The sequence below is a fragment of the Hordeum vulgare genome, chromosome 4H (genome assembly GCF_904849725.1).
Source record: "Hordeum vulgare subsp. vulgare chromosome 4H, MorexV3_pseudomolecules_assembly, whole genome shotgun sequence".
NCBI lineage: Eukaryota > Viridiplantae > Streptophyta > Magnoliopsida > Poales > Poaceae > Hordeum > Hordeum vulgare.
This window is the reverse complement of record NC_058521.1, coordinates 272346405-272374075: the sequence shown is the minus strand read 5'-3', so window position 1 is coordinate 272374075 and position 27671 is coordinate 272346405. Positions and strand designations below refer to the sequence as shown.

Here is a 27671-nt window from a genome sequence, read left to right as displayed (position 1 = left end):
TTGGTTGAACAACCTCCCCCGAAACTCCATTGGGAGCTGGGAAGAGCTCAAGGATGCCTTCCAAGCTAACTTTCAAGGCACCTATGTGTGGGCCCCGGACGCCGATGACTTCAGCCACATCATCCAATAGACCGACGAGTCAACCCAACAATTTTGAAAACAGTTGTTGACTAAGAAGAACCAAATCGCCGACTGTTCAGATGCCAAGGCAATGGCCTCATTCAGAAACAACAACTGAGACGAATAGCTAGCTCATCAGCTCAGTCAAGACAAGCCGAGAACAATGTCGGCCCTTGCCTCACTTATGACCCGCTTTTGCGCGGGCGAATACAGTTGGTTAGCTCGTCGAAGCAACAACCCCGAAAATCCCGGCACCTCTGAAGTTCGGGATGAAAACAGGAAACCACGACGCAACAAGAACAAGTGTCAACACAACACCAGCGATGCCGATGATACGACACTAAATGCCAGATTCAACAACTCAAAGTCAGGACCGCGAGAGAAGCCCTCTAAAGGGAATTGGGATGGACCTACCGTGTAGGACAAAATCATGGATAGGCCCTGCTAGATCCATGACACCCCAAATAAGCCCACCACCCACAACAACTGTAACTTTTGGGTGATCAAACAGGCGAGCAAACTCACAGTCGAGGACCAGGGCAAGATCCCCTGCGGTAAGGACGATGACGAGCCTCGCGGGCCAAACAATGGAGGCAAAAAGCAATTCCCTCATAAGGTAAAAACTGTGAACATGATCTACATCATACACATACCAAAGAAGGAGAGGAAGCATGCACTTCGGGATGTCTACGCCATAGAGACCGTAGCCCCGAAGTTCAACTCATGGTCGCCATGCTCGACCACCTTCGACCGTAGGGACCACATGACTAGTATTCTTCATGGAGGGCCAGCTGCCCTAGTACTTTACCCCATAATCGATGGGCACCACCTAACAAGAGTCCTCATGGACGGAGGCAGTAGCCTCATTTTGATTTACTCAGACAGAGTAAGAAAAATGGGCATCGATCCATCAAGGATAAAACCGAGCAACACCACATTTATAGGAGTAATTCCAGGCGTCGAAAGCTCGCTTCTCGGGCACCATAACTTTGGAAATAGTGCTCGGCTCGCCCAAAAACTTCCACAACAAAGAATTGATCTTCGACATCGTCCCTTTTCGTAGCGACTATCACACATTTCTCAGTCGTACAACGTTCGCTTGCTTCAACGCCGTCCCCCATTACAAATATCTGAAGCTTAAAATGCCCGAACCCAAGGGTGTCATCACTGTCAATGGCAACACAGAGTGCTCACTCCGAACTAAGAAACATACAGTGGCTCTGGCAGCCGAAGTCCAGGTCGACAATGAGGCGCCAAAGTCATAGTCCGTCATCAAGGCACGAGTGGCGAGCAAGCGAGCCCGAGCCCTACCTCAGCTCCCGGAGTCTTCACACGCTCAACATAAATAGGAACACGCTCCCCACAACATGGCCTCGCTAGCCGCAAAGTACGTGTCTTAGAGGCACAACTTCGCGCTCAAAATACCATGTGTAGGTGTGGGGACTGACTATCCAAGGACCAAGTGTCCGGCTTGACCGAGATATGGTCAAACACGTCTTCGAGCAATACCAGGTACCATCTAGGACCTACCGAGCATCAAGCTAACATATTACGGCGACCTGTCAAGACCCTCTCTCAAAGGTCCGCTCGTCGATCACTATCTCCTCTAATGAAGCACGCCCCCTTGAGAGCAAAGGCGTAGACATGCATGAGGGTACAACAGGGACTTCAAACCACTCATAAAGGCCTTGTGTAAACCTTTCCTCTATAAAGTTTATTTTTAATAAACAAATTTTATTTTTTGATAAATAAAATGTTTGTAACTCTTGCTTCGGCAGTTTAAATTGTACGGTTATACGTCACGACTTTATTGGAAACAAAGACTACTCTTTACGGTTCCGTTACAGTCATTTGTGTTGCATAACTTTTTTCGCTGTGTGACGTTGAAACAAACTAGTTCAGTACATATTCTCCTCATATGCGACCGGCTAATCGATGAGGGGCTCGACTATAAAACTCGCCCCAAGCATCCTTCTGGCACTATTTTTTTTCAAAATGTTCGAACTGTAATGAAATCCGTATTATTTGTACGAAATACGTCACGTTTGCATAAAATCTGGTCGTGTTTGCATGAATTTCTTATGATTAATTCGAGTTGTTGTCAAAATATATGCAACTATGGTTGGATGTTGTCGTCCTTTCTCCGTGTCCGCGAACTCTTTCTTCCTGTTTGTCGACAAAAGGCGAAATTTTTATGGGTTATTATTGGAGATAACTAAGGAGTGATGAAGCGGTTTTTTTGAACATAGTACACACGCAAACGCTCATATACACGTGCATACACTCACCTCTATGAACGTACACGCACATACCTTACCCCTATGAGCACCTCCGAGAGATTAAGCCGACATATCATCTTGAGATTTACGAAGTCACCGTAGGCGTCTCGTCGTTGACGGAAATGTCTCCTCCTACTGAAAGCGTATCGCCGGAAATTCTATAATAAATAATCTAAGAAATAATGCAATAATTAGAATTTAAACTCTAGTAGGCTGGTGATAACACTATTTCTCTAACCATCCAATCACATGTTGGTTTGTGACGAAGGAGGGGCTGATATGGATGGAACATGCATCGGAGATCGGACGGTGTGGTTAAGATACTGTGCAGTAGCATACCATGCAATACCGTCACTGTTCTCTGTGGATCCCACGTGTCATCCGCCATACAGCAACGGACGGTGCCGATACGACCGATCGAACCGGCGCAGGGCAGAGCATCGCCCTAAGAAAACGCACTGGAGTTGCCCTAACCTCATCTCACCCTCGCTAGTCCTTCGTTCGCTACCACGCTCAGGCACCTCCGGCCTTAGCCTCGAGTGGCGCCCATGGCCATCTCTACGGCCCTCGCTATCCGCGCCTCTCCCTCCTGCCTATTCTCGCACAGGTGAATATTCTCAGTCTACCTCCCCACGTCTCTCCGCTCTTGTAATCACCAACTGCTCGTTTTCTGCTCATCCTTTACCTACTCTCCTTTGTTTAGGGGGAATGGAAGCAGTGCATCTCCGGGCCTCCGAGGTGAGCTTCTTTCTATACCTTTTTTTTTTTTTGTTTTTCCGTTATGTAGAATTACTTTTCTCTTCTATGAATTGGGTGGAGCAACGAAATATTTGAGTCGTGTAGGGGACCAATATTTGGAACTGGATGCTCTGCTTTGATACGGGTTTAGTAAGGTGTCGGAGATTGTGGACTAATGATTAGAACGTCTTGTGATTGCTGTCGAGTGTGAGAGAGTACTACTGGTGGCAGGCTGATGTGATTCCAGGATGTTTACTTCTTATAAGCCACGCATTGCATACCATAAATTGATGAACAAATTATGCAATCCAGCTGTATACACTGTGCAATCATTTAGTATTTTCTGTTGAACAGTCATGCGCATATTATCCGTGTCTAACATTTCAGAATGCATCAACAGAGGTGCATGGATGAAAGCATATGTAGCAAAAGCTATATCTTCCGTCGCACTAGTGAATGTTTCATCAATCTGATCTAATGTTGAAGTTGGTTTACGGCCCTGTTGCAGTTCGAACAAAACTTTCAGATTTATCTGCATTAAGTATATGTTAGACACTGCATTGTATTAGCACAAATCAAGATGGTTTGAAGAGGAAGTCAGTCTTTAACGTGACAACTGATGAATAACGTGGGAATATTGAAGTTATCATTCGTTTTGGAGCTGGGTTTGCAACCTCTGCACTAAAACAGTATAAGCTGGCAAGCAACCAACTTCTGTGGTCTAGGTTGCTGAAGCTGAGATGCTGACCAGTGCTTGGTAATTTGGAGAAAGACCTGTCAAAAGTGGTTGGATCCTAGGCCTCAGATTTGTTCATTTCTTATCTGAGGAAATCATATTTCGAGAGTTTATTGGAGTTGGCGTTATCATTGTTATGAATATGCAACTTAGTATTATCAGAAGGCTAAATCCATAATATATACATGTACAGATGGAGGCCAAAGGCCAGAATGCAAAAGGTCAAAGGCCACAATGAGTATAACTCTTAACACCTCCCCTCAAACTCATGGTGGATCCACAACATTGAGTTTGGAGAGGTGAAATCCATGTTGCGCTCTAGTCTGAGCCTTCATGAAGATGTCTGCAAGCTGTAACTTGGAAGGCATATACTGAATAGCAATAACACGATCCTGCACAACAGTGCACACAAAAAAAGCATCAACATCAATATGCTTGGTAAGATCATGCTTCACGGGGTCCCGCGCAAAACTGATATCACCTGTCCTGTCTGACAAGAGGTTGGTAGGTGTAGTAACGGAAATACCAAAATCCTCCGGTAACCGTCGTAACTTAACCAAGTCACGTATGCCGTCAGAAGAGCCATAGCTCGCAATTCGTCCTCTGCATTCGAACGGGAAAATGCAGTCTATCTCTTCGTCTTCCAGGCAATGAGAGAACCACCAAGAAAAACACAATAAGTAGAAAGTGAACGGCGATCCGAAGGATCACTAGCCCACGTAGCATCCGAATAGGCCTGGAGCTGTAATGAGCTGAACGGGGAAAAAGAGACGATGAGAGATCGTTCCACAAAGATACCGTAGAACACGAAGAAGGTGACTATAGTGAATTGGAGAGGGAGCAGAAACAAATTGACTCAGAATATGGACATGATAGGAGGAGATATTCGGACGAGTGACAACAAGATAGACAAGACTCCCAACAAGATGATGATAACGCGTCGGACCAGACAAGGGCTCACCATCAGAAGCGTGAAGGTGAACATTGAGCTCCATAGGAGTCTCAACAGTGCGCTCATCACTAAGAGTCGCATGATCAAGAAGATCTTGGATATACTTTTCTTGGGAAATAAAAAAGCCACCAGAGATGGAAGAAACCTCAATCCCAATAAAGTAATGAAGAGGACCAAGATAAGACATAAGGAACTGCTCACTGAGACGGGCCTTGACAAAAGCAATGTATTCAGAATCATCTCCAGTGATGATCATGTAATCAACATATAGAAGAAGAAGAGTCAACCACGAGCAGAAAGGTGGATAAACAACGCTAGATCATGAGCACTGGGCAAAAAACCATCTGCAATGACCACAGAGGTAAAACGCTCAAACCAAGCGCGGGCGGCTTTCTTAAGACTATAGAGAGACCGACGAAGACGACAAACCATGCAATCAAGAACTGAATACCTAGGTGGTGGCTTCATATAAACCTCCTCACACAACTCACCATTAAGAAAGGCATTCTTAACATCAAGCTGAGACACAGTCGAACGGTGAACAGAGGCCACAACGAGAAGTGTGCGGGTAGTGATCATATGGGCCACATGAGCAAAAGTCTCATCGTAATCACGACCATGCTCCTGCTGAAAGCCACGAGCCACAAGACGAGCTTTATAACGCTCAAGAGAACCATCAGAGCGAGTCTTAATCTTGTAGACCCATTTGCAAATGATGGGACGAACACGGGAGGAAGAGGAGCCAGATCCCAAGTGCTAGTGCGCTCAAGTGCAATAAGCTCCTCTGCCATCGCAAGCTGCCATTTAGGATGAACGACATCATCACAATAAGAGGTAGGCTCAAGTACAGCCGAATGACCATATCGACTAGGAGAATAGTGGCCGTGAGGAGGGCAAGGCCGAGTCTGAAGACCATAAGTCGGCTGGGATGAGGAGGACGACACACTAGAAGTAGATGGCACATCAGTAGATTTATCCACAACACGTGGACGACGGGTATAACGAAAATGAAAAGTAGGACGAGAAGGAACCACCGGAGGTGATCAAGATGGGGAAAACATGGTGATGAAGGTGGAGAGTCATGCAATAAGGGAGGAGAAGAAACCATGGGAGAAGACGGTCACATCAGCTATAATGGGACGGGAAGGAGGAGCAGGAATACAAGGTACAAAGGGAGGTGTATCAGGAAACGTGAGAAACTGGATATCCTCTATTGAAAAGGTTGAGGAGGATGGTCGCGGGTGATGAGACTCACTAAAAGTCACATCCTCAAAAATACGCATTCGACGACCGACTGGATCCTAGCAGCGATGACCCTTATGCTCATCATTATAGTCTAGAAAAACACACTCGACAGACTGAGCGGTTAGTTTGGTGCGTTCTGGAGGGGGTGGAGGAGAACATAGCAAACACAACCAAACAACCGAAGGGCTGAATAATCAGGAAAACAATCTGGAAGACACTCTAGAGGAATACCACCCTCCAGAGTAGACGAGGGCTGAATATTTATGAGATATGTGGCAGTGGAGATAGCCTCAACCCGAAAATGAGGCGGAAGAGAGGCGGCAATCATCATTGCATGATATGTCTCAAGAAGGCGTTGAATGTTTGCACTCAGCAACGCCATTTTGAGCGTGAGCACCAGGACAAGAGAAGTGAACAATAGTACCCTACTCAGCAAGAAAACCACGCAACATTTGTGGATATACTCGCCTGCAAAATCAGCATGAAACACACGAATGTGTAGAGAACCGAGTGTGGACCATGGTAGCAAAACACTTATAAATGGAGAGGACCTCACTACGATAAGACATAAAGCAGAGCCAAGTATATTGACAGAAATCATCTATAAAAATAACATAGTATTGATGAGCCCCTTTGGAAGCGAAGGGAGTTGGAGCCCATACATCGGAATGTACTAAATCAAAAGGGCGCTGAGACACTGACTCACTAGTAGCATAAGGTAATTGAACCTGTTTACCAAGCCTACAACCCTTACATTCTAAGTAGACATCTCCTAAGACAAGCCCTAGAAGACCATGACTAACTAAAGACGATAGTCCAGAACCACAAAGGTGACCAAGTCAATGATGCCACTGCTGGAAAGAGCTGGCAGCTGAATCAACGAAGACAGATGGACTGGCGAGTGTGGCAGCGAAAGGAACATGAAGCCAGTCTAACTCCCAAAGCCCTTGAGAATCACAACAGCGAAGGCCAACCCCAACCAGAGCCTTCGTGGGACGATCCTGGATAGTGCAAGAATCACAACAACGAGGGCCAACCCCAACCAGAGCCTTTGTGTGACGATCCTAGATAGTGCAAGAATCAACGTCAAGAATAACACGACAACCAGAATCAGTAGGCTGGCCCATGGAAAATAGGTTCATGGTAAGGTGAGGAACATGAGAAACATCTGGAGCATAAAATGAAGAAGTGGAAAGAGTGCCTCGACTAGAAACAGGAAGGGGAGTACCATCAACAGTAAGAACATTAGTAGGAAAATCGAGAGATCGAAGAGAGGACAAGCCTGAAGAATCGAAAGACATCAAATGAAGCTCCAGAATCCATAACCCATGGGGATGTACCTGACTGTGTAGACGGTGGCCGCTCAGTACTAGAAGCACCACTCACAGAGCCTGCAGTACCCGTCGAAGAACCTGAAGCAGCAAGTAGACGCTTAAGCTTCGCAATGTCCTGCTCAGTCAAGGAGACAGTAGACGACGTAGAGGAAGAGGCATGAGTCCCAGAAGAAGAATCGCGCTGCCTTTTACGCATGTCATGTTTCTTCTTGAAGCACTCAGACTCGAGGTGACCATCCCTGTTGCAATAACCACAATGAATACGAGGAAAAGAGCGGCCCTCACGAGAACGACCCTCACCACCAGAGGGAGTAGGCAGTAGTGGCGGAGCACTGGAGTGAGAGAACACCGGTGGAGCAGTGGCTGAGCAGTGAGCACAGAGGGAACCTAAAGCAGACCAGCACCACGAAGGCGAGTCTCCTCAGCGCGAAGCTCAGAAAGCACCTTAGAAATAGGAACATGGCCACGAGCAAACAACTGAGCACGTCGAGGCTCAAACTCCCCACGAAGCCATAGACGCGTTGAAACTCCAAGTCTGACCTCACAGTCTGGCAACACGGGCAAGTGCCACAAACAACAGTTTGAAAGGAGTCAAGTTGGCACCAGATAGCAGAACTCTGAGTGTAAAAGTCATCAATAGTGGAGTCTCCCTGCTGAAGAGCATGCTCGTGACGAACCACAAACAAGTATAGAGCATCACCAGAGGGCTGATAGCGCTGGCGAAGATGAGTCCACATCTCAAAGATAGTATTGAGGCCCATAAACTCATAAGCAAATTGGGGTAGAACACTAGAAGTGAGGACAGGCTCAGCACGAGCATCACCATCACACCAATGAGTGTAAGTACTAAGCAGTCAGATCATCACGATAAACAGAAAGAGCATTCGAATAATCAAAGACTTGTTGGTCATAAGCAGTTGTGGCATCATCAGCAATAACCCTGGCTGCAGCCCTATCAGCTTCAGAAGCATCTGCGGCAAGAGGCGGTGCGGTAGGAGTCACATGAGCAACTGGGCACCGAGAGCTCTGATAACATGTAATGAATATGAAATTTAGTATTATCAGAAGGCTAAAACCATAACATATACATGTACAGGTGGAGGCCAAAGGCAAAATGCAAAAGGCCAAAGGCCACAATGAATATAACTCTAAAAATCATAAGCAAAAAAAAATTAGTTTGTTCAAGCAATAAGATTATCCATAGCCAAAATATGCTGTACTCATAGCCTTGCACAATGTGGCACAATGCTAGGGGGCAAGCCATGCCAGAGCAAGGTGTGTGATTGTCTCCTTAGTTATCCCTTGTGCTCTAACCTTAGCTCCTGGTATCGTCTCCTGCCACTCTCACCATTCTGTAACCCAAACCGTAAGAAGAACGGAGAATATAGTCTGCTGCACATTCTTTCACACATTTTTTCGGCAGTCCATGTTTTTTCTCTTCATGGTATTATTGCCAACATATCGAGTTTCTGTCTCACTCAAATTGTACATATAGGAATGCAAGTTTTAACATCAGGTGTTTCTGCACGGTTGGATGAGAGGATACACGGTCAATCTTATCTGAGGTGATACATTTTAAACTACCGTGTTTGCTATCTTCTTATCATTGTCTATTGTCAATATAGGTTATGTACCTGATTATTTATTTTTCCAGTCAATAGTTTGTGCACTGAAATGCACCCATAACATTGTAAACGATTATCTATTCTATAGGAAAAATACAATCGTGGCATCAGAGAATGAAAATCCACCTTTAATGCCTGCTATCATGACTCCTGGTGGCTCTCTGGATCTGGCAACCGTACTCCTGGGAAACCGTATAATCTTCATTGGTCAATATGTTAACTCGCAAGTGGCACAACGTGTAATATCACAGCTTGTCTCACTTTCTGCTATAGATGAAGAGGGTGATGTTCTGGTTAGTATACATCTTTTTATTGGAGGTTCAAAATTAATTTTATGACGTAACATTTGTCTTATTGTGTGTGTGTGTGTGTGTGTGTGTGTCTGGCCGCTTGATTTGTTGAATTACCCAATGTGTTTTTCTGCTATACCAGATCTATCTTAACTGCCCTGGCGGAAGTCTCTATTCCATCTTAGCAATTTACGATTGCATGTCCTGGGTACGTTATCTATAATCACTCCATCTTAGCAGTTTACGATTGCATTTCCTGGGTACATCATCTATAATCAATGTAATTCACCACTAGAATTCATGCTACATTCTTAATATTTCTAGTTCCATTATATATTATGGTTCTTGTTCATCCGTCACAAGAATTCTTCCATGTGATTTAAGATTTATGTTGTTGGCACTAGAATCGTTGCACACGCAGCACCAAACAATTTTGTGTCGGTCGTGTATAGACCTCCTTGGCCAGTGAGCTTACATATAAAACGAGCTAGTGAGGTTATTCGTAATATTAAAAGAAAATAATAATGTTATGCAAAAGCTGCTCTTATGTCCATGGTATTGTTTACCAGAGTTGTAATCTTAAATTGGTACATAGACCTGAGCAATTCCTCTGCTGGTCGGCTCCAAGTGGGCTTTGGTATGGTTCTGCTTGCCACATGCCTCAGTTCCCAAATCTGGTTTAGCCTTAAAAACCGTTTTTTGGGCTGACTAGGCGAAGTATATATGTCTTGTACATACATCACACATGGAGCTTCACCATTGCTTCTTTTGCCCTCTTTTACTTTTCTTAGCCTCTTCTTATGCCATATAATTGGATTTTTCTTTTGCTGCGTCTCAGGCCCTTAGATTTGTGATTCTGGTGGTGTCATAGGATGTTTCATGGGATAGTCGGAAAGATAATGTTGTAAAATGATTAAGTGTGAACGTACCGTAAAACAGGAAAACCCGTGTACTCCAGACAGGGACTCGCATTATATGTGGTCAATGTCTACTGTTAGTCTTTCCTATTTCCTACAAAACTAACAGAGTGATGCACGTTTTATGTGGCTTTGTGAAATAGTCTCCAGTTCACATATCTGATACTAAGATTTTTTTGCTTGTGCTGATTTGAATGCTCACGGTAGACATTTCATAATATAAGATGTCACAATAATGAAAAACTTTAGTGTAATTGGATTCTTCTTAGGAAATCCTAAATTTGTTGCTAAAGAATACTCCCTGCGTCAGGAATTACTTGTCGCAGAAATGTATAAAAATAGATCTATCTAGAAGTAAAATACGTCTAGATACATCTATTTCTCCGACAAGTAATTCCGGACGGAGGGAGTACATTCCACTTATGACACCATGTGCACGGTTAACAACAATACCTAGGGATGTGGCGCTCCACCTAGTCACTTACTCTAGGTTGCTTTCAACATGTTAGCTTAGCTGTAGTCCTTGTGTTACTTAGCTAAAGGTCAGTTGTAGGCTTGTAGCTTTCTTAGTGAGTAAGATAGTGTATGCACCTAGACAGCTAGTAGTCAATTTGCTTTTTTTGCTTGTACTAGCAGCTGCTAGAAAATCAGCTTCACTTATCAAATTCACTTTGGAGCAGTTTCATACAGAAGCTATAGCACTATCAAGAGAATGTTTGGCTTCCATCTAGCTCCAGCTTCAAGAATATAAAATTTGATGGAAAGAATCTATTTGATTGGTTGAGGGGAAAGAAATGAAGGGGTATCCACTTACTGGTGGCAGTGGTGGGTAATTCCCCTCCAACTCCAGCTTCTAGAGTTTTTTGGAGCACCCTCTCAGGAGCTTCATAAAAACTTTGAAGTTGTACACCAGATTCTATTTTCTTGCGGAGTAACATATCGTGGAGCTACCCCGTTTGACTTGTCTTTTCTGGAGCAGAGTTGAATTTTAAGGAGCAGAACAGTCCCAAACAGGCTCTTAGCAACCAACTTCCTTTCTTAAGTCAAACTGTAGTCCTCCAGGGAGGGCTAGCACATTTTATTAACATCCCAAACAGTATACAGATAACAGCCTCCCCTTAGGGGATAAATCTTGATCCTTTGCTGCAAAGATAAACACAATTAGTAGCTGTTCGGTATGTCAATATGGTTGTATGACTGATATCTGAGAATGGTTCCGCTCCTAGCTCCCCCTAGCCCCAGCCGGTAAGCCCACCGCCGTCGACGACTCGCCGGCGCCCCTCCACCCCCTCCCCCCACACCCTAACCCCAACGCCATGGCTCCCCCCGCGGCCGACCCCGTCGAGCACTGAGTGACCCTTCCGGCGACCGCTTGTCCTCTGGTGACCGCTGGTACGACTTGGAGAGCGAGTCCTCGGCGCGCTCGTACTGTGAGGTCGCCCGCACCCCGCCGGCACCGGCGCCGCTGGCCCAGACCCCGCCTGCCCCTGCGCCGCTGGCCCATCCTGCCCCGCCGGCCGTCGTCCGTGCCCGACAGGAGAACCAAGTCCCCCTCCGCTGCCGCGTCGTCGCAACCCTTCTCCGGAGGAAATCGCGGGGCTTTGCTTCCGCTGCCTCGACCAGAGCCACCGGGCACGGGATTGAACCAACGACATCCGTTGCCGCCGCTTCCTCGTGTCTGACCACGACTCGTGCTCCTGCGCCAAGCGCCGGGAAGCCGCTGGGCAGGCCCGCGCCGCCGCTGGTCGCACAGGGCCCGCCGCGGCAGGGCATGGCCAACGCCAGGCTCCTCCCCCGCCGCCACGTCGTCCCTGCGTCCACCACCCCCGCACCACGCGCGACAGAGCCCGTACGGGTTATCATGGCGCACTCCGTCGCTATGGAAGAGGCTGAGGAGGTACTAGGCCGGGTCATGGTGGCCACCGTCACAGGCAACCGACCGCGTGTGTCCGCCGTCGATGTCTCCGACGTGCTCAGCTCCACCTTCGAGCTCGAGGACGTCGACTTCACCGTGCACGCCTGCCACCCAGAGGACTTTCTGATCCTCTTCTCCTCGCACTCCGCCAAGTGCCGCCTGGACGGAGACCACTTCATCAGCTCGCTGAGGTTCTCACTCTCCATGCGGCCCTGGAGCAAGCTCGCCCACGCAGGCTCCGGCGAGTTTGAGTACTACGTCGAGTTGGAGCTCCGCGGTATTCCCGCACAGGCTTGGCATCTCTCCACGTCGGAGCACATCCTCGGGGAAAGCTGTTGGATTGAGCGCCTCCACCCCAACACGCGCTCCAGGGCCGACCTGGCCACCTTCCGGCTGGCTGGGCGCACGCACGACCCCGCCATCGTATGCCTTCATCTCGGCGCAAGTTTCGGTGCGCTTGAGCTCCGACGAGCCCGCCATCCGGAGTCTCACATACCCAATCGCCATTGTCGTGGCCCGCATTATGGTAACTGGGGCGACGCCTCTCCGCGCCCGCCATGGCCCCGGGCATGATGGCGACAGCAACCGGGATGGAAACGGCCGCGAACACGCGCCTGGCCCCGGCCCTGTGCGGGCACGCCGCTGAGGACGCAAACGCCGGCGCACTGACGCGCCATCGGCTGGCCGGGCGGATGGCATGGCCATGGATGACTCGCTTTGGTGCTCATGCAGCCACGCCCACCGCGCCGATGGAGTCGCCGTCGCACCCAACTGGCCAGCCCCTGTCGGCATAGCTGCGCCGCCGCCGCCCGTACTGCATGATCGATGTAGTATGGCACCATGGCTAGGTCTGCATGGGCCCCGTCTCCCTCGTCGCCATGCCAGAAATGGAAAGGGAAAAGGTGTTTTGCAGGTGGATCAACTGTGCAAAGCTGGAGCAAAAGCAGTGGGTACCAGCGCCATGACGACACCGCCAGTTGGCCGCATCACCACTGCTGCGACGTTCTCGGGCGCTGGCCCCAGCTCTGCGACAGGTGGCGACCCGCCATTCGCGGAGAACCCTCCAGAAGCGGATCGGGATTTGAATCAAGTCGCACGCCAGGACGATTGCGCAGGGGCCACCTCTGGGTCGTCCAGCCCGATGCTTGGTCATGACTTGGCTGCTCTGAGCGAGGTTCCAGACTCGCAGCCAGCCTCACCGGATCGGCCTGCAGCGTTGTCGGGTCAAAGCGGTGCCTTGCCGACGCCAGCGACCACGACGGGGACAGACGCGTCCGCTGACCAGTCGCCCGAACCCCCCGCGCGTGTCGCGGTGGGCGGGGAAGCGCTTTCCGCCGCTGGCGTGAAACACCCCACGAGACAGCCGGAACCATGCACGCCCGTGACAATTTTTCAAAGGCCCAGGGTCCAACCAACCACACCCGAGGCAACTGCCCACTAGCCCACCACGCCAAGGCCAGTCGAGGGCTCTACTGAGCCCACAACAGAGAGGCCCGCGCATGGCGCACTCCCAGAGTCTGCAGGACGGTTCGCTTCTCCGCCGTTCACGATGCGTCGATCTCACGGACGTGCCGCTGCACCAACGACATGGACTCTGGGCGAGTTCCTCGCGGCTGCCACATAACACATCACGGCAGTCCTGCCAATCCCAGGGAGAAGACCGCACCGCCTGCTCAACTTCACCCCTCGACGTGGCCGCTCCGCCACGACTACATCACCGATGCCGGTGCCGCCCACCGTGGAAAGAAGAGTGCAGATCCAGGTCCTACGCACACTAGGGATCCTCGGAACTAACCAGCGGATCACTTGCGCCGAGATGAAGGCATACGATGGACTGTTCGCGGCGCCAATTCCATCACCGGTGCTCTCGGTCATTGCAGCCCTAGTTGGTCGCGAGATCCCCACCGGCTTGCAGGCCTCGGCTGCCGCAGAAATGACCGTCGCGTCATAGCCCGCACCCGTTGCACCCTCTGTCGAACTCATGTTCATGGATCACAACCTTAGAATTATGGTCTGGAATGTGCGTGGTCTCAACCGTGCGTTCGGCGCACAACCATACGATCGTTGCTGGAGACCACCTCTGTATCCATTGTATGCCTATAGGAAACAAAAATGGCGTTGATCTGCTCGTCTGTTGTCCTCGAGACGCTAGGCTCAGAGTTCGATGATTATACGTATCTCCCGGCGCAAGGTCCATGGGGTGGCATATTGTTGGCCTGGAAGAGCCGGGCTGTGACCATCACGGACCCGCTGTTCACCACAAACGCCCTCACAAGGTTGCGACACCCTCCGGCACGCCTTGGTGGCTTACTGTGGTATACGGCCCTCAGGAAGATGCCGACAAGATCGCCTTCCTACAGGAGCTTCGCGATATACGCACTGACTGCCCAGGACCTTGGATGTTATGCGGGGACTTTAACCTGATACTGCGCGATGAAGATAAAAGCTGCGGAAACTTGCACCACCGCATGATGGGCATATTTCGCCGCGTCGTCAACGACCTCGCCCTGAAGGAAATATACCTCAACGGTCGACGATTCACGTGGTCGAACGAACAGTCTTCACCAACCCTGGTGCACCTAGACCGCGTGCTTTGCACCTCATACTGGGAGGATGCACATGGAAGCTGCCATCTGCGATGCCTTGCCTCCGTCGTGTCGGATCACTGCCACCTCCTACTTGACCGCTCGCCCACGCACGCGGCGTACCGACGCTTCCACTTTGAGGATTATTGGCTCAGGTTGGATGGGTTTCACGACACGGTGGCCGCCGCTTGGGGCTCGGTACATGACACAGACCCCTTGCGACGGCTAATGCTACGGCTCCAAGCCACAACCCGCAAACTGACGAGCTGGAGTGCCAAATCCAAAGGGTCCGAGATAAGATGGCCATCTCCAGGGAGCCGATCTCACGCTTTGACAAGGTCCAAGAGGATCACGTCCTCTCCCCTGCTGAAGGTTGGCTGCGCAAGCAACTGAAGATCACCTACCTTGGGCGTGCTTCCTTGGAGCGGACCATTGTGAGGCAACGCGCAAGAATCGCTGCCCTTAAGGACGGTGACGCCAACACAACGTTCTTCCACCGGCAATTCTCTTTTCGCCGGCAAAAGAACCACATATTCAGCCTCACCGTGGATGGCAATGTGATCACAGACCAGGAGGGGATGGCACATGCAGCCTTCTCACACTTCGACGAGCTGCTCGGCTCCAACGCCCCCCGCGACCACTCGATGGACTTGTCGCAGCTTATTGCGCCTTGCGACCTGACCAGCCTCGACACACCATTCAGCCACGAGGAGATTTGCGACGCCGTCAAACGCCTCCCAGCCCGGAAAGCACCCGGACTGGACGGGTTTACAACTGAGTTCCTGCGGGCATGCTGGGACATACTACGGCAGGATTTTCTGGATGCCTTCTAGCAGCTCTTCGAGCTACGCGGCCGCGGCTTCAGCAAGCTAAATCAGGCCCTTTTGACCCTGCTCCCGGAGCGCGCCGACGCCTACCAGCTTCCCGACTACCGGCCGATCTGCCTCATACACATTGTGGCCAAGATCTTCGCGAATGTGATCTCGCTGCGTCTCGCCTCAAGACTTGGAGAATTGGTAAGCCGCAACCAGAATGCATTCATCCCAGGGCAGAGTCTCCATGACAACTTCGTCCTCGTCAGACAATCCATGAAGCAGCTGAACCAGCTCGCGGCCCCGCGAGTCATGCTCAAACTGGACCTAACGTGGGCTTTCGACTCCCTATCATGGCTCTTCTTGTTTGAAGTGCTCCACCAATACGGTTTTGGGCCTCGATTTTGGGAGTGGATCGCGATCTTACTCACCAACTCGAGCACCAGGATTATGCTCAATGGAGAGCCAGGGCCGCCTATATGGCACCGATGCGGGCTACACCAAGGGGACCCCGTCTCACCGCAACTCTTCGTGCTTGCCGTGGACATCCTTGGCCGCCTCGTCCGCCGCGCCCACGACCGTTGCATCCTACGAAAGTTGCACCCACGACGGAACATCCAGGCCATCTCGCTGTACGCCGACCAAGTCATGCTATTCTGCCATGCCACATCGGACGACATGGAGGCCATCAAAGGCATCCTCACCCTGTTTGGCAACGCCAGCGGCCTACGAGTTAACTATGCAAAGAGATCGGCCACCATCATGCATGGAGACCCTAGTGCGACCTCGATGATCAACCTAATGGGATGCACAGTGGCAGATCTCCCCACCAACTACCTGGGCATTCCTCTGACGTTGAGACGCCCCATGGCCGCTCAGCTCCAGCCACTTGTCGAATCGGTGGCTGCGAGGCTGCCAACATGGAAGGCATGGCTCATGAACAAGGCCGGAAGACTCGCATTGGTCAAATCGGTACTCAATGCTATCCCGGTTCACCAAATGCTGGCATTTGCCCCCCCTAAGAAAACTCTCAGGCAACTGGAAAAGATTCAGAGAGGCTTTTTGTGGGCCGGCCGTGCCGCGACCAATGGCAGACACTGCCATGTCAATTGGCGCCAGGTATGTCGCCCGATTGAGTACGGTGGCCTGGGGATCCAAGACCTAGAGCGCGCCGGGCTGGCACTCCGACTCCGATGGTTGTGGTACGCCTGCACTGATGGAGACCGCGCATGGCAAGACCTACAATTCTCCCGTGAGGAGCGAGTGCTATTCTTCGCATCCACTTACATGGTCATTGGAGATGGACGGACTGTCCTGTTTTGGGATGACCGATGGCTACATGGGCAGTCTGTGCGCAAATTTGCACCGGCGTTATACAATTGCATACCCAAACGGCGCTGCAAAACGAGAACAGTGCGGAGGGGCTGGCCGACAACTCATGGACGCGTGACATCCAAGGAGTCATCGGGATGCACGAGATTGGACAGTATCTGCAGCTTTGGCAGGCCGTGCAACACATCACCCTCACACACGAGCCAGACCGAATGATATGGAGATGGACAGCAAGCGGCACATACTCGGCACAATCCTGCTACGCCGCGACGTTCCAAGGCTCCATGCGTTGCCCCACATGGAAACTCACGTGGAAGAGCTGGGCGCCGCCTCGCATCAAGTTCTTCAACTGGTTGGCAGGCAAGGATTGATGTTGGACGGCGGAACGGCTTGCTCGGCGCGGCTTACCGCACCATCCCCGATGCCTACTGTGTGACCAAGCCCCGGGGACTATGCAGCATCTACTGTTTGGATGCCAGTTTGCCCGGCAAACTTGGCACGACATCCTGGCCTGGACACGCATACCAACACAAGCCCCCACCAGCGAACGTACACTCATTGACTGGTGGCAGAGGGCTAAGGAACAGACACCCTCGGTGCAGCGCAAAGCCCTGCAATCAATTGCCATGCTCGTCCCCTGGATGATTTGGAAACACCGGAACGGATGCGCCTTCGACAATGCGCGCGTCAGATATGAGGCCAAATGTTGGGCACTCGCTGGGGCACAAGGACTACGGGTTGTCCTACCCAGATCCTGGGATGTACACTGATCGGGCTCATGTCCCATGTGTAACCAGCCTCTTAGGAGGATTGTACTTTCCACCTTTTCAATGAAACGAAACGCAAAGAGTCTTTTGCGTTTTCTCGAAGAAACTAGTAGCTGTTCTATTTTTGGAAGCCCTTTTAGCAAGAGAATGGGCAATTAGATTAAGAGTTCTAGGGATATGGATAACTTTAGAGCTTTAAGAAGGCTGAAGAAGCAAGAAATAAATCTGCTAGAGTGGGTCTGATGCTCCAGTGCCCAGGTTCAGAAAGAATGTTCTTTGCCTTGGCTGCAACCGCCAGTGTTTTGCAATCTGTAAGGAAGTTAATGTTTCTTCATCCAAGTTCTTTAGCTGCTAAAGCCGCCAAAAGAAGCCCTGAAGCTTCAGCCTGCAAAGCAGAATTTGTATCCAAAGAATTCGCCTTGATAAAGAGAATGATCAGAGATAAGATTTTTTAAGAACGCTCCAATTGTTGCCATATTACCTGCCATGGAAGGATTGTAAGCTGCATCAACAAAAGCTTTAGGACGTGCAATCTGAAGTTGATTAGAGGGACGATCAGATTTGTTAGATGAGAGTAAAGTGAGCTCATTGGATACTCCTTCTAGAGGAGCATCAAGTCTGCATTAAGCAAAGCCTTCGTAGCAGAGAGAACATGCAAAGGGGACCATTCTTCCTTTTTGAAGAGGAAATCATTTCAAGCTTTGCAGACGTTCCACACAAGAGAGAAAAGAAAATCCATGTTTAAATGGATGTTTCAAATCAATTAAGAGCTTGATTATAGAAGAAGCATACAGAGCATCATCAAAGCAATCTGTTCTAATACTCAACTTAAACCACACGGCTCTGGTAATGTATCCTTGGCACAAGTATCTTTGTTGCTCAATTCTTTTGCTTATAAGCTCTTCTGTGACTTCCTTTTTGTATCCCTCTTTTTTTTTAACCTTTTCTTCCTTTCACCACTTCCTTTTGAGCCTTGACCAAATATGCAAGACAAGTATATATACACGATATGATTCGTAAAGAATCATTAAGGTGCTCAAGTTCACGAGACCCGGCAACACTCGGATAGCTAGTCTCAATAGGTCAAAGGTAATTGAAAGAATAGAATGGCTCACAAGGGTAATGGCAAGGAAGGCAAAGTTCATGTGATGGAATGGTATACCTCATCGACAAGTTTACCTCGACAAAATCAGAGTGATCAGCCTTGCTTCCAGTGTCGAGGTCAAAAGGATGGATGAATCGTTGTTGTTGGCGAGCTTGGTGGTTGATGTAGTTGATGGAGAGGTACAAGTTGTGCTTGGCAAGGACCCCCAAGGGCGAAACCGTTGAAGATGCATGGCTTTGAGTCGTGGTGGTGGATGGCCTGGGCGAAGATGCCAATTTGCCAAGAATTAGTCCGAAGCAAATGATGTGGAAACCTATATGATGATCAAGAGCATGTCGATAGCTTCAAAACGAGCCCAAGAACACCAAATTTGGAGTTTGGAATCAAAAGTTATGGCCAAAATGATGAAGTGCCTGCAACAATGTCTGGGGAGGTCGAACAGTTTGGCTTGGATCCTGGACAGTCCGGTTTAAGGCTCGGGCGAAGCAATTCTATGACCTTTCGTCCGGCCCCTTGGTCCGGCACGGGTCGGACAATCCGGAAGACCCAAAAAATCCGAGATTGCGAATTTGAGGCTGCAAAACTCGATTTTGGGGTAGAAAAGGGAGATTTGCAAGTCGAAACTGGATGGGGAAAAAGAAAAACTGGGGCTAGAGAATGCAAAGGGGGCTAGAAACACTTGGAAAACACCGGCCAGTGGATCAAATCCAACAAAAACTCACTAAAAACAACAAATACCTCAAAATAGGGCGATGCTACTTTTTGTGTGGGATTTTCGAATTAGGCAAGAATTAAACAAAATTAGGCTATAAAGAGGAGGAGGGGGGGGGGGGGGAGGTTGGCTCCAAATTGTGGCAACCTTGCTCATGATACCAAATGATGTAGGGCAAGCATAGAGCTTGTCCCGATCTTCATGAATTGGAGGTGGATCTGAGGAAGAACACAAGGGAAATCTCACAAGAGGAACACTCAATAGACGAGATCCACACCAAGATGCTTCTCGTCCACAAGTCAAATCACAAGATACACATAGATCCAAACAACCACAAAGGTAGAAAGTAACTAGGTAGTTCATCAAAATCTCTAGGAGAGATGGGTCTTGAGAGGTAGATAGATCTTCCCTAGTCCAAAGGATGTGGAGGACTTGCTAATCCGAAGGGATTCTTCTCCCTTAGGAGGTCTTCAGAACCATGCAATGTTCTTCTCCCTTAGGTCTTGATCTCCAATGGAGGGGTGGATGAGCATAACTCTCTCATGTTTAGTCTAAATGCTTTGCTAACCCTAGAAAGGATGAGAGTATATATATATATATATATACATGTATGTAGAAAGTCTATTCATCACCCAGGATGCATAATAAGTTATTCTTCACCCGAGGTAATCTTACGATTGTTTCATAAATAAATTACATTTGAAATGCAAATAGTTACATTTATATTGATTCACCACGTAAAGTTTGACATAAGAAAACAAAAATATAGGTCATAAGACCAGAAAAATGGTGTTTTATATATATTTTACACTATGTTTTTGTGTTTGTAAGTTTACGTGACACAAATTATTTTTTATGGTGACTATATATTTCTTACGGTCTCTTTTTATGTATGAAATAAGACAACATTGATGGAACGTAAAATTACGGTGCATTGATATGAAAATAGAGGGGGGGGTGAAGAATAACCATTCCTCACCCAGGGTGACGAATAGTCAATCCCTACATGTATGTATAGAAAGTCTATTATATATATATATATATATATATATATATAGATTGCAGCCAGACGTCCGACGCCTGATGCATGCGTGTCTTCGTGGCTGGTGCTGGGTTGGGCTGCAGCTGATCTGACAGTCCGGTGTGGTGGCTAGACAGTCCGGCTTCCCCATTTCGCTCTCGGTGCCCTCGGTACTCATCCTGGACAAACAACCGACAATAAGTCAGGCTGGCTGTTCTGTCCGGCTGCTGGTTTTCAGCAGCCTGTCATCACGGATGGAGCCAAAGCCATGGTGGTGACCATAGGGTGCTCCACACCAGTCTCTCGAAATTTCATGATGGAAGAATTACCCACAAGAATCAACGTGGAATCGAGGAGGCAGAAGCAATACTGAAAGGTATTGTCAAATCAATTGCGTCTCAGCACCATGCCAGATCACATCATGATGAGGAACAATAGTTGAGGAAAAAGAAAATCACATGCCAGATCTGTTTGGCTACTTCCAAATACATTCACTCTAGTGTAGTATTTCTTTTCTTTTCTTTACCCTACCTACTGTTTCTAGAGTTCTCTAGTTACAAGTAGCTGTGAGTAGAATGGTGAATACTAAATAATGTTTTCTAGAGTGTTCCTACTATAAGTAGAACCATGTGAAGGCTTCCCAAAGCCCTATAAATAGAGGTCCTCACCTCTAGTTTCTAACCAAACTAGGTGCCCACTATCTATAATAGAACTTGTACTTCCTATCTAAGATCTTGGACTAGATCTTGTGCTCTAGGAGTTTTTGATTGAACTCTTGCTGCCATATTGGCCTACACTCGCCTCTAGAGCGATATCTAGCACATCATGTTGAAGTGGTTCCTTCAACTCTAGTGTTGTACATTTTGTAGCAGCAAGGTGGAGTTGCTCCTCCACAACCTTGTGCTGCTTCAGGTGGCATCATAGCCCCTTTGATCCATACATGTTTTTTGCTGTTCTCTTTGAGAGCAAGCTGCAACAAGCAATGGAGCAATTGAAGAAGAGGATGGATGCTGCAGAACAATAAATTAAAGAGCTGCGTGAAGATCTTAATCGGAGATTTGACCAGCTGGCTGAGATGATAAGAAAGGGTGTACCCCCTGTTGCCAATGAAGAAGATTCATCAAAAGAAGATGTTCAAGAAAGAAGGAGAGGTAATCTTGGAGCAAGACCGCCACAACAACGTGTTGTGGCCAATTTATGTTGAAGCTTCTGAAGGTGAAGAATATGGTGATGCCCTTGAAGAACATGATCTCCGCGCATTTCAGCCACGCATTTCAGAGAGTACCCAGCCCTAAATATGCAAATGATACATACAAGGTGAAAGTTGAGATCCCAACTTCTAATGGAAATATTAATATTGAAGGGTGTCTTGATTGGTTATATGAATTGGAGACTTTCTTTGAGGTCATGGAGGTTCCGGAAGTCGTAGAGTTCCTTTCGTCGCATAGAAGCTGAAAGGAGGAGCCGGTGAATGGTGGCACCGTATTCAAGAAGAGCGCATACTGAGAGGAGAACCTCGTGTGAGAACTTGGTGGCAAATGAAAATATTTTGTAAGGTAGATTTTTACCCGCTGATTATGACCAGATCCTATTTATCCAATTCCAAAATTGAGCCCAAGGGAATATGAACGTTTCAGATGACATGAAGGAGTTTCTAAGGCTACAAGTGAGGTGCAACCTTGCCGAAACTGAAGATCAACAAGTTGCAAGATACATCATGTTGGAGATAAACACGTCATTCCTATCCTAGCCGCCTCGGAATAGGGGACAGTCACCGAATATGTTATGTAATAGGATTAGCTGCTAGCTAGTATATATATGTAACCACCCCTTGCAATCTTTGTACCATCGTGAGAGATCAATACAAAGATTTTCAACAATTGCGAAACGCACATGTGGCCACCAAATCTCGGCGTGTTCGTGTTCGCGTGTACAACATAGCCAGCCGGCGAATCTATTCCATCAAGTGGCTACGTATACGTGCATATGCTTGCCTCACCAGAAGGAAATCCATCCAGCTGCTTTACGTACTACTTGTGTACGTGAGTCTCCCGTCCGGCTAGAAAGTAATCGTCTGCGGTAGCTTGAGCGTGCATCGTCGGAAAGTACTTGACTGTTGCGTCGCCAAGGTCGGGCCTGTGCCAACAATTGGTATCTAGACCAAGGTTGATCTTCCGGTGTCGGAAGGTCATGTCGGACGACAAGGAGAACAAGCAGCTAGCGGCGTACTCCGGTGCGGCTAAAGTATTTGCTGCTTCGGCGAGTTCGTCGTGCCCGTGATTTGATCGCGAGAACTTCGGGGTCAACGCACTTAATTTCCACGGCGGAAGCATCCCCAAACTTGACGGAGCCTCGTGCGTCGGAGTCGAGCTCGGCGAAAAATTCCCTTCAACCGGTCATGTGGTGGGTGGCGCCGGTATCGAGGCACCACCCCGCAGTTTTGTCCTTTCCGGAGCCATCGCCAAGAAGAGCGTGCGCTTTTGGCTCGTCGAGGTGGAGGAGAGCCTTTGCGACTGGTGTCGCTGAAGGTAGCTCGATGCTTGCATGCGCCATGAACAAAGCCGTCTCCTCCTTTGCTTGTGTGACGTGAGCCTGGCCGTGTCGTGGCTGTCGACACTCATTGGCCCAATGGCCAAGCCGGCGACAGTTGTGGCAACTGTTGTCCTGTGCCGGCTTGGGCTTGCCAGCGGCGCCATCCTTGGCGCCTCCGCGGGCGTCACCTTCCGCACGTCCTCGTGCCTTGCCCGGGGGGCCTCTTCGCGCCTTGCGCTGCTTGCCGCGCCTGCGGCCGCCCATGATGGAAGAAGGCTCCCCCTTCTTCCTATCACCGAGGCCGGCATCCCACTGCTCCCGAGATAGGAGTAGTTTCCCGCCAGTGGTGATGGGCCCCGAGAGAGACTGTGGCTCGTCGGTGTCGACGACCTTGAGACGACCTATCGCCTCCTCGATCGTCATCATGGAGAGGTCCCGCAAAGACTCGATCGAGCGAGCCATCTGCTTGTACTTCCCGGGGATGCACTGGAAAAGCTTCTCGACAGCTCTCTCCTCGGTGTAGGTGGCATCGCCGAACTTCACCATCTTCTGCAACAGAGTGTTGAGACGGAGAGCAAAGTCATCAACGTCCTCACCTGGCTTGAAGGCGAGGCTCTCCCACTCTTTACGAAGTGCCTGTAGTGTGGACTTGCGAGCACGGTCGCTGCCGATGCGTGCCGCGGCGATGGCGTCCCAAGCCTCCTTGGCAGTTTGCTTGTTGGAAAGCGAGAACCGCATCTCGGACGGGACTGCGGCGATGAGGGCGTCCAGCGCCCGTCGATCCTCTTGGTGGTGGACGTTGCTGTCCTGGACCGCCTCCCATAGGTGCCGCACCTGGAGCCTGATCTTCATGGTCGCGGCCCACTCAACATAGTTGGTTTTGGTGAGGGTAGGCCACCCAACACCAGGACCAACATCCCTGACCATAGTCCGGACCTCGTAGAGGCCGCGGTCCTGGTGGTCGTCGCAGCCGCCGTTGCCGTGCGCACCTCCACTTGGAGCGCCATCGCGATGTGCGCGGGCGTGCTTGGCTGCCCACTCCGCCGTCCGCTCTCGCGCCACATTGGGGCTGTCCGCGTTGGCGCCGTCGTCCGCAGGCGCGGAGCCGTTGGAGTTGCCGGAGCCGCAGCGGAGTGCCTTGGCATCCGCCGTAGCCTCACGTGCTGCCTCCGCTGCTGCTGCTGGTTCTACTTCCGCCCTAGCTGCTTCTACCTCCGCTCTGGCTGCTGCCAGCTCCGCCGCGGCCAGCCTCGACGCCCTTGCTGCCGCAGCAGCGGTTGCTGTAGCTGCTCGCTCACGCTCCTCTGCCAAGGCGCGCTCGGTCTCCTGCCGGCGTTGCATGCTCGAGGTAGCCGTGTGTTGAGAGCGACCTGCAGACATGGCTTGCTGCAGGGGGCTATTGCGTGAAGAAGAGGTTGCTTCTGACGAGTTGCTGCTCGAGAGTTCGGAGGGAGGGAGGTAACCAGGGGCAAGTCGGAGCAACTGCTACTACCGGCTTGGGCTGCTCAAGCTCCCGGTGAGAGAGGTGAGCAGGAAATGCTCAGGGTACAAGACAACCTGGCTCTGATACCACTTGTTAGACCTTTCAGCCTGAGGATTGATAGTTTTAGATGACACCAGGAGAGTTGGGACAATTTTTGTTGGTTTATTTCTCACACAATGCCATACCAACCTGAGGGGTTGGGGATACATATTTATAGGCTGCTAGCCAGCCAAGCATATGCTAAGATGCTAGTCTAAGATGCTGCTAAGATGCTATCCTAACTGCCAGTCCTTGGTGGTCAAGGATTCTATCCTAACAGCCACAAGGACCATGTGCCGCAGCCCCACAAAGGGCCATGTGCTGCAGCCCCACAAAGACCCTAGCACGGAGACTTATCCATCAGTATATACACCAACCTTACTTGCGCTCAAAGCTCTCCATTATAGATACTGAGGGGGGCTAGTCAATGATAAGTGGAACTACCTATGACTTGGCATGTCTACGCTGTATCAATGGGCCTCACTAAATCTGCAGATAGGTTATCTGTCACGGGCTGGTGGGTTGGAACGGAGGTTGTAGTCGTGGAAGACAGGAGGCCGAGGGCGAGTCCCTCGCCAGCCTATCGCTGGAGAAGGTGGTGAGGAGAGGCGCCGGGGCGCAGGAGCAAAGGGTGAGAGATTAGATTGTTTTCTGCTTCACTTTATTGATCCCCAAAGCTGGCTATATAAAGCCTGATTACAAGACTAGACTTCTACTCTAATTGGGAGCTGGCAGGGTAACCTTCTACTGGACTAAATCTTTCCAACTAGCCCAGACTCCTAATCTAACACAACTTCTGTAATACAATATGCCATAGCTTAGGCTGGTGCAGGCCCAGCCCGCGTGGGTCGTCGCCTATAGGGTTGACCCCACATGACATCTCCCCCTCCATTTTGAAACAGCTCGTCCTCGAGCTGGAAACCTGGATAACGATCACGGAAGGTAGGGACATCCTCCCATGATGTAGCAGACGCCGTCTGGCCCTCCCATTGAATGAGCACCTGTTGAATGCCACGAGCAATACAAGCACGCAATGCTTGGACAGGAGTTGGATGCACTCGACCTTGAAACATCGGGGGAAGCATCGGCGGAACTTCAGGGGCCTCACCATGGTATTTCTTCAGGACCCCGACCTGGAAGACATTGTGAATGCGGACGCGTGGGGGTAGCTCCAAATGTTAGGCAACCGTATCAATCTTAGCGATGACTTTGAAAGGCCCGTAGAATTTGGGAGCCAACTTCCTTTTAGCGCCCACGCCAAGGAATGCAGCCGGCCGGTGCTGAAGACGTAGCCAAACCGATTCGCCAATATCAAAAGGAAGAGCCCGATGCTTATCATCATAGTAATGCTTGTACTGTTGTGCTGCCTGAAGGAGACGCTCATGGATGTCGAGTAGGTATTGATCACGGTCGAGGAGCTGCCGTTCGACTGCCTGATTGCGAATTTCGCCCGGCTTATAGTCTCGGAGCGAGGGGGGATCCCGACCATAAACCACCCTGAAAGGAGTATCCTTCAATGCTGAATGGTACGAAGTGTTGTAGCAGTACTCCGCCCAAGGTAACCATTGCAGCCACTGCCGGGGACGATCCCCTGTGGCAACGCAAGTACATAGTGATGACGCGATTCACGGCCTGCGGCTGTCCATCGGACTGTGGATGGAAGGCCGAATTCATGTGCAAGCGCGTCCCGGCGGCGGCAAACAGAGCCTTCAAAAAGCCTGAAGTAAAAACCACATCCCGGTCCGAAACGATGGATGTTGGAAACCCATGAAGTCGGACAATGTTGGAAAAGAAGGCTGTAGCGACAGACTCAGTAGTGTACGAATGCGCCAAGGGTATGAAATGTGCATACTTGGAGACTCGGTCCACGACGGCCAGGATCACACTCTTGCCGCCCACCTTTGGAAGTGCCTCAATGAAATCCATGGAGATGTCTTCGCAGACACGAGATGGAACCGTCAAGGGCTGCAACAAGCCGGCTGGATGAAGCTGCTCCGTCTTGTTGCGTTGACAAACTTGGCAAGCACGAATATACTGCTGAAGTGCTGCCCTTGCTTGCGGTAGATGGAAATCCCAGCGAAGACGATGAAGCGACTTCTGGATACCTTCATGTCCTGCATTGTGGGCTGCAGCCAAGACTTCCCCAACCAGTGGCGATGCGGGTGGCACATAAGCCCGCTACTGAATGGTGACAATACCGTCCACGAGAGCCCAGGGCTGGCCCAACTCACTAGATTGGAACTGTTCCCGTAATGCGACGAGCGCTGGGTACGTGTGAGCAGCCTGACGAAGAGCTTCAAAGAGATCAAAAGCAGGCCCGGATATGGCAAGTGCCTGGCCAGCAAGAGCATCACGTCGAGAAAGAGCGTCGGCGACGATGTTTTGACGACCTGGTTTATATTCCACCGTGAAGTCGAACCCCAACAGCTTGCCCATCCAATGATGCTGCGGAACGGTAGCGAGGCGTTGGTCCAGTAAAAACTTCAGGCTGTAGTGGTTAGTTTTGACGATGAACGCATGTCCCCACAGATAGGGCCGCCGGTGGCGCACGGCATGCACCAGACCAATGAGTTCCCGCTCGTACGCGGCGAGTGAAGCATGACGCGGAGCGATGGTTTTGCTGAAATAGGCAATGGGCCCGCCATCTTGATGCAGGACTGCCCTGAAACTTGATCCAGAGGCATCACACTCCACAATGAAAGACACGGCAAAATCTGGCAGCTGAAGCACAGGGGCAGTGGTAAGAGCTGTCTTGAGAGCCTCAAAGGCGGTAGTCACTGCAGGCGTTCAAAGAAATCCGTCTTTTTTGAGGAGTGTAGTGAGGGGAGCTGCAATGGTGCCAAAATCTCGGATGAACTTGTGGTAGTAGCCGGCCAGACCTAAGAAACCGCGCACCGCCCGGACATTGCGTGGAACCGGCCAGTCCACAACGGCGAGAACCTTGTCTCTGTCCATGGCGACTCCTGCAGCGGAGATGACTCGTCTCAGATAAGTCATGGTTTCCTCCCCAAAAGAACACTTGGAGCGTTTGAGAAACAGCTGATGTGTGCGCATAGCCTCAAAGACGAGCTTGACATGACGAAGGTGATCCGACCAGGACGAGCTGTAGATCAAGATATCATCGAAGAACAC

At 50.0% G+C, this 27671-nt stretch overlaps 1 protein-coding gene and 1 long non-coding RNA gene across 3 annotated transcripts in view; both read left to right on the top strand.

Moving 5' to 3' along the window:
* Positions 1–2860: 2860 nt before the first annotated feature.
* The window catches only part of LOC123448508 (ATP-dependent Clp protease proteolytic subunit 6, chloroplastic), a 31980-nt gene continuing 7169 nt past the window's right edge, over positions 2861–27671 (top strand). Inside the window, exons 1-5 of one of the 2 annotated variants that reach the window (XM_045125423.1) lie at positions 2861–3006; positions 3103–3137; positions 8900–8969; positions 9118–9322; positions 9462–9527. In XM_045125423.1, the coding sequence (XP_044981358.1) occupies positions 2948–3006; positions 3103–3137; positions 8900–8969; positions 9118–9322; positions 9462–9527 (435 nt within the window). In that variant the 5' untranslated portion in view covers positions 2861–2947. The remainder of the gene's footprint in view (positions 3007–3102; positions 3138–8899; positions 8970–9117; positions 9323–9461; positions 9528–27671) is intronic. The other variant, XM_045125422.1, reaches the window with a different exon arrangement.
* Positions 20997–22373, top strand: LOC123448509. Its single transcript, XR_006631808.1, has 2 exons — positions 20997–22041; positions 22123–22373. It is a non-coding gene; the product is annotated as an uncharacterized LOC123448509 (long non-coding RNA).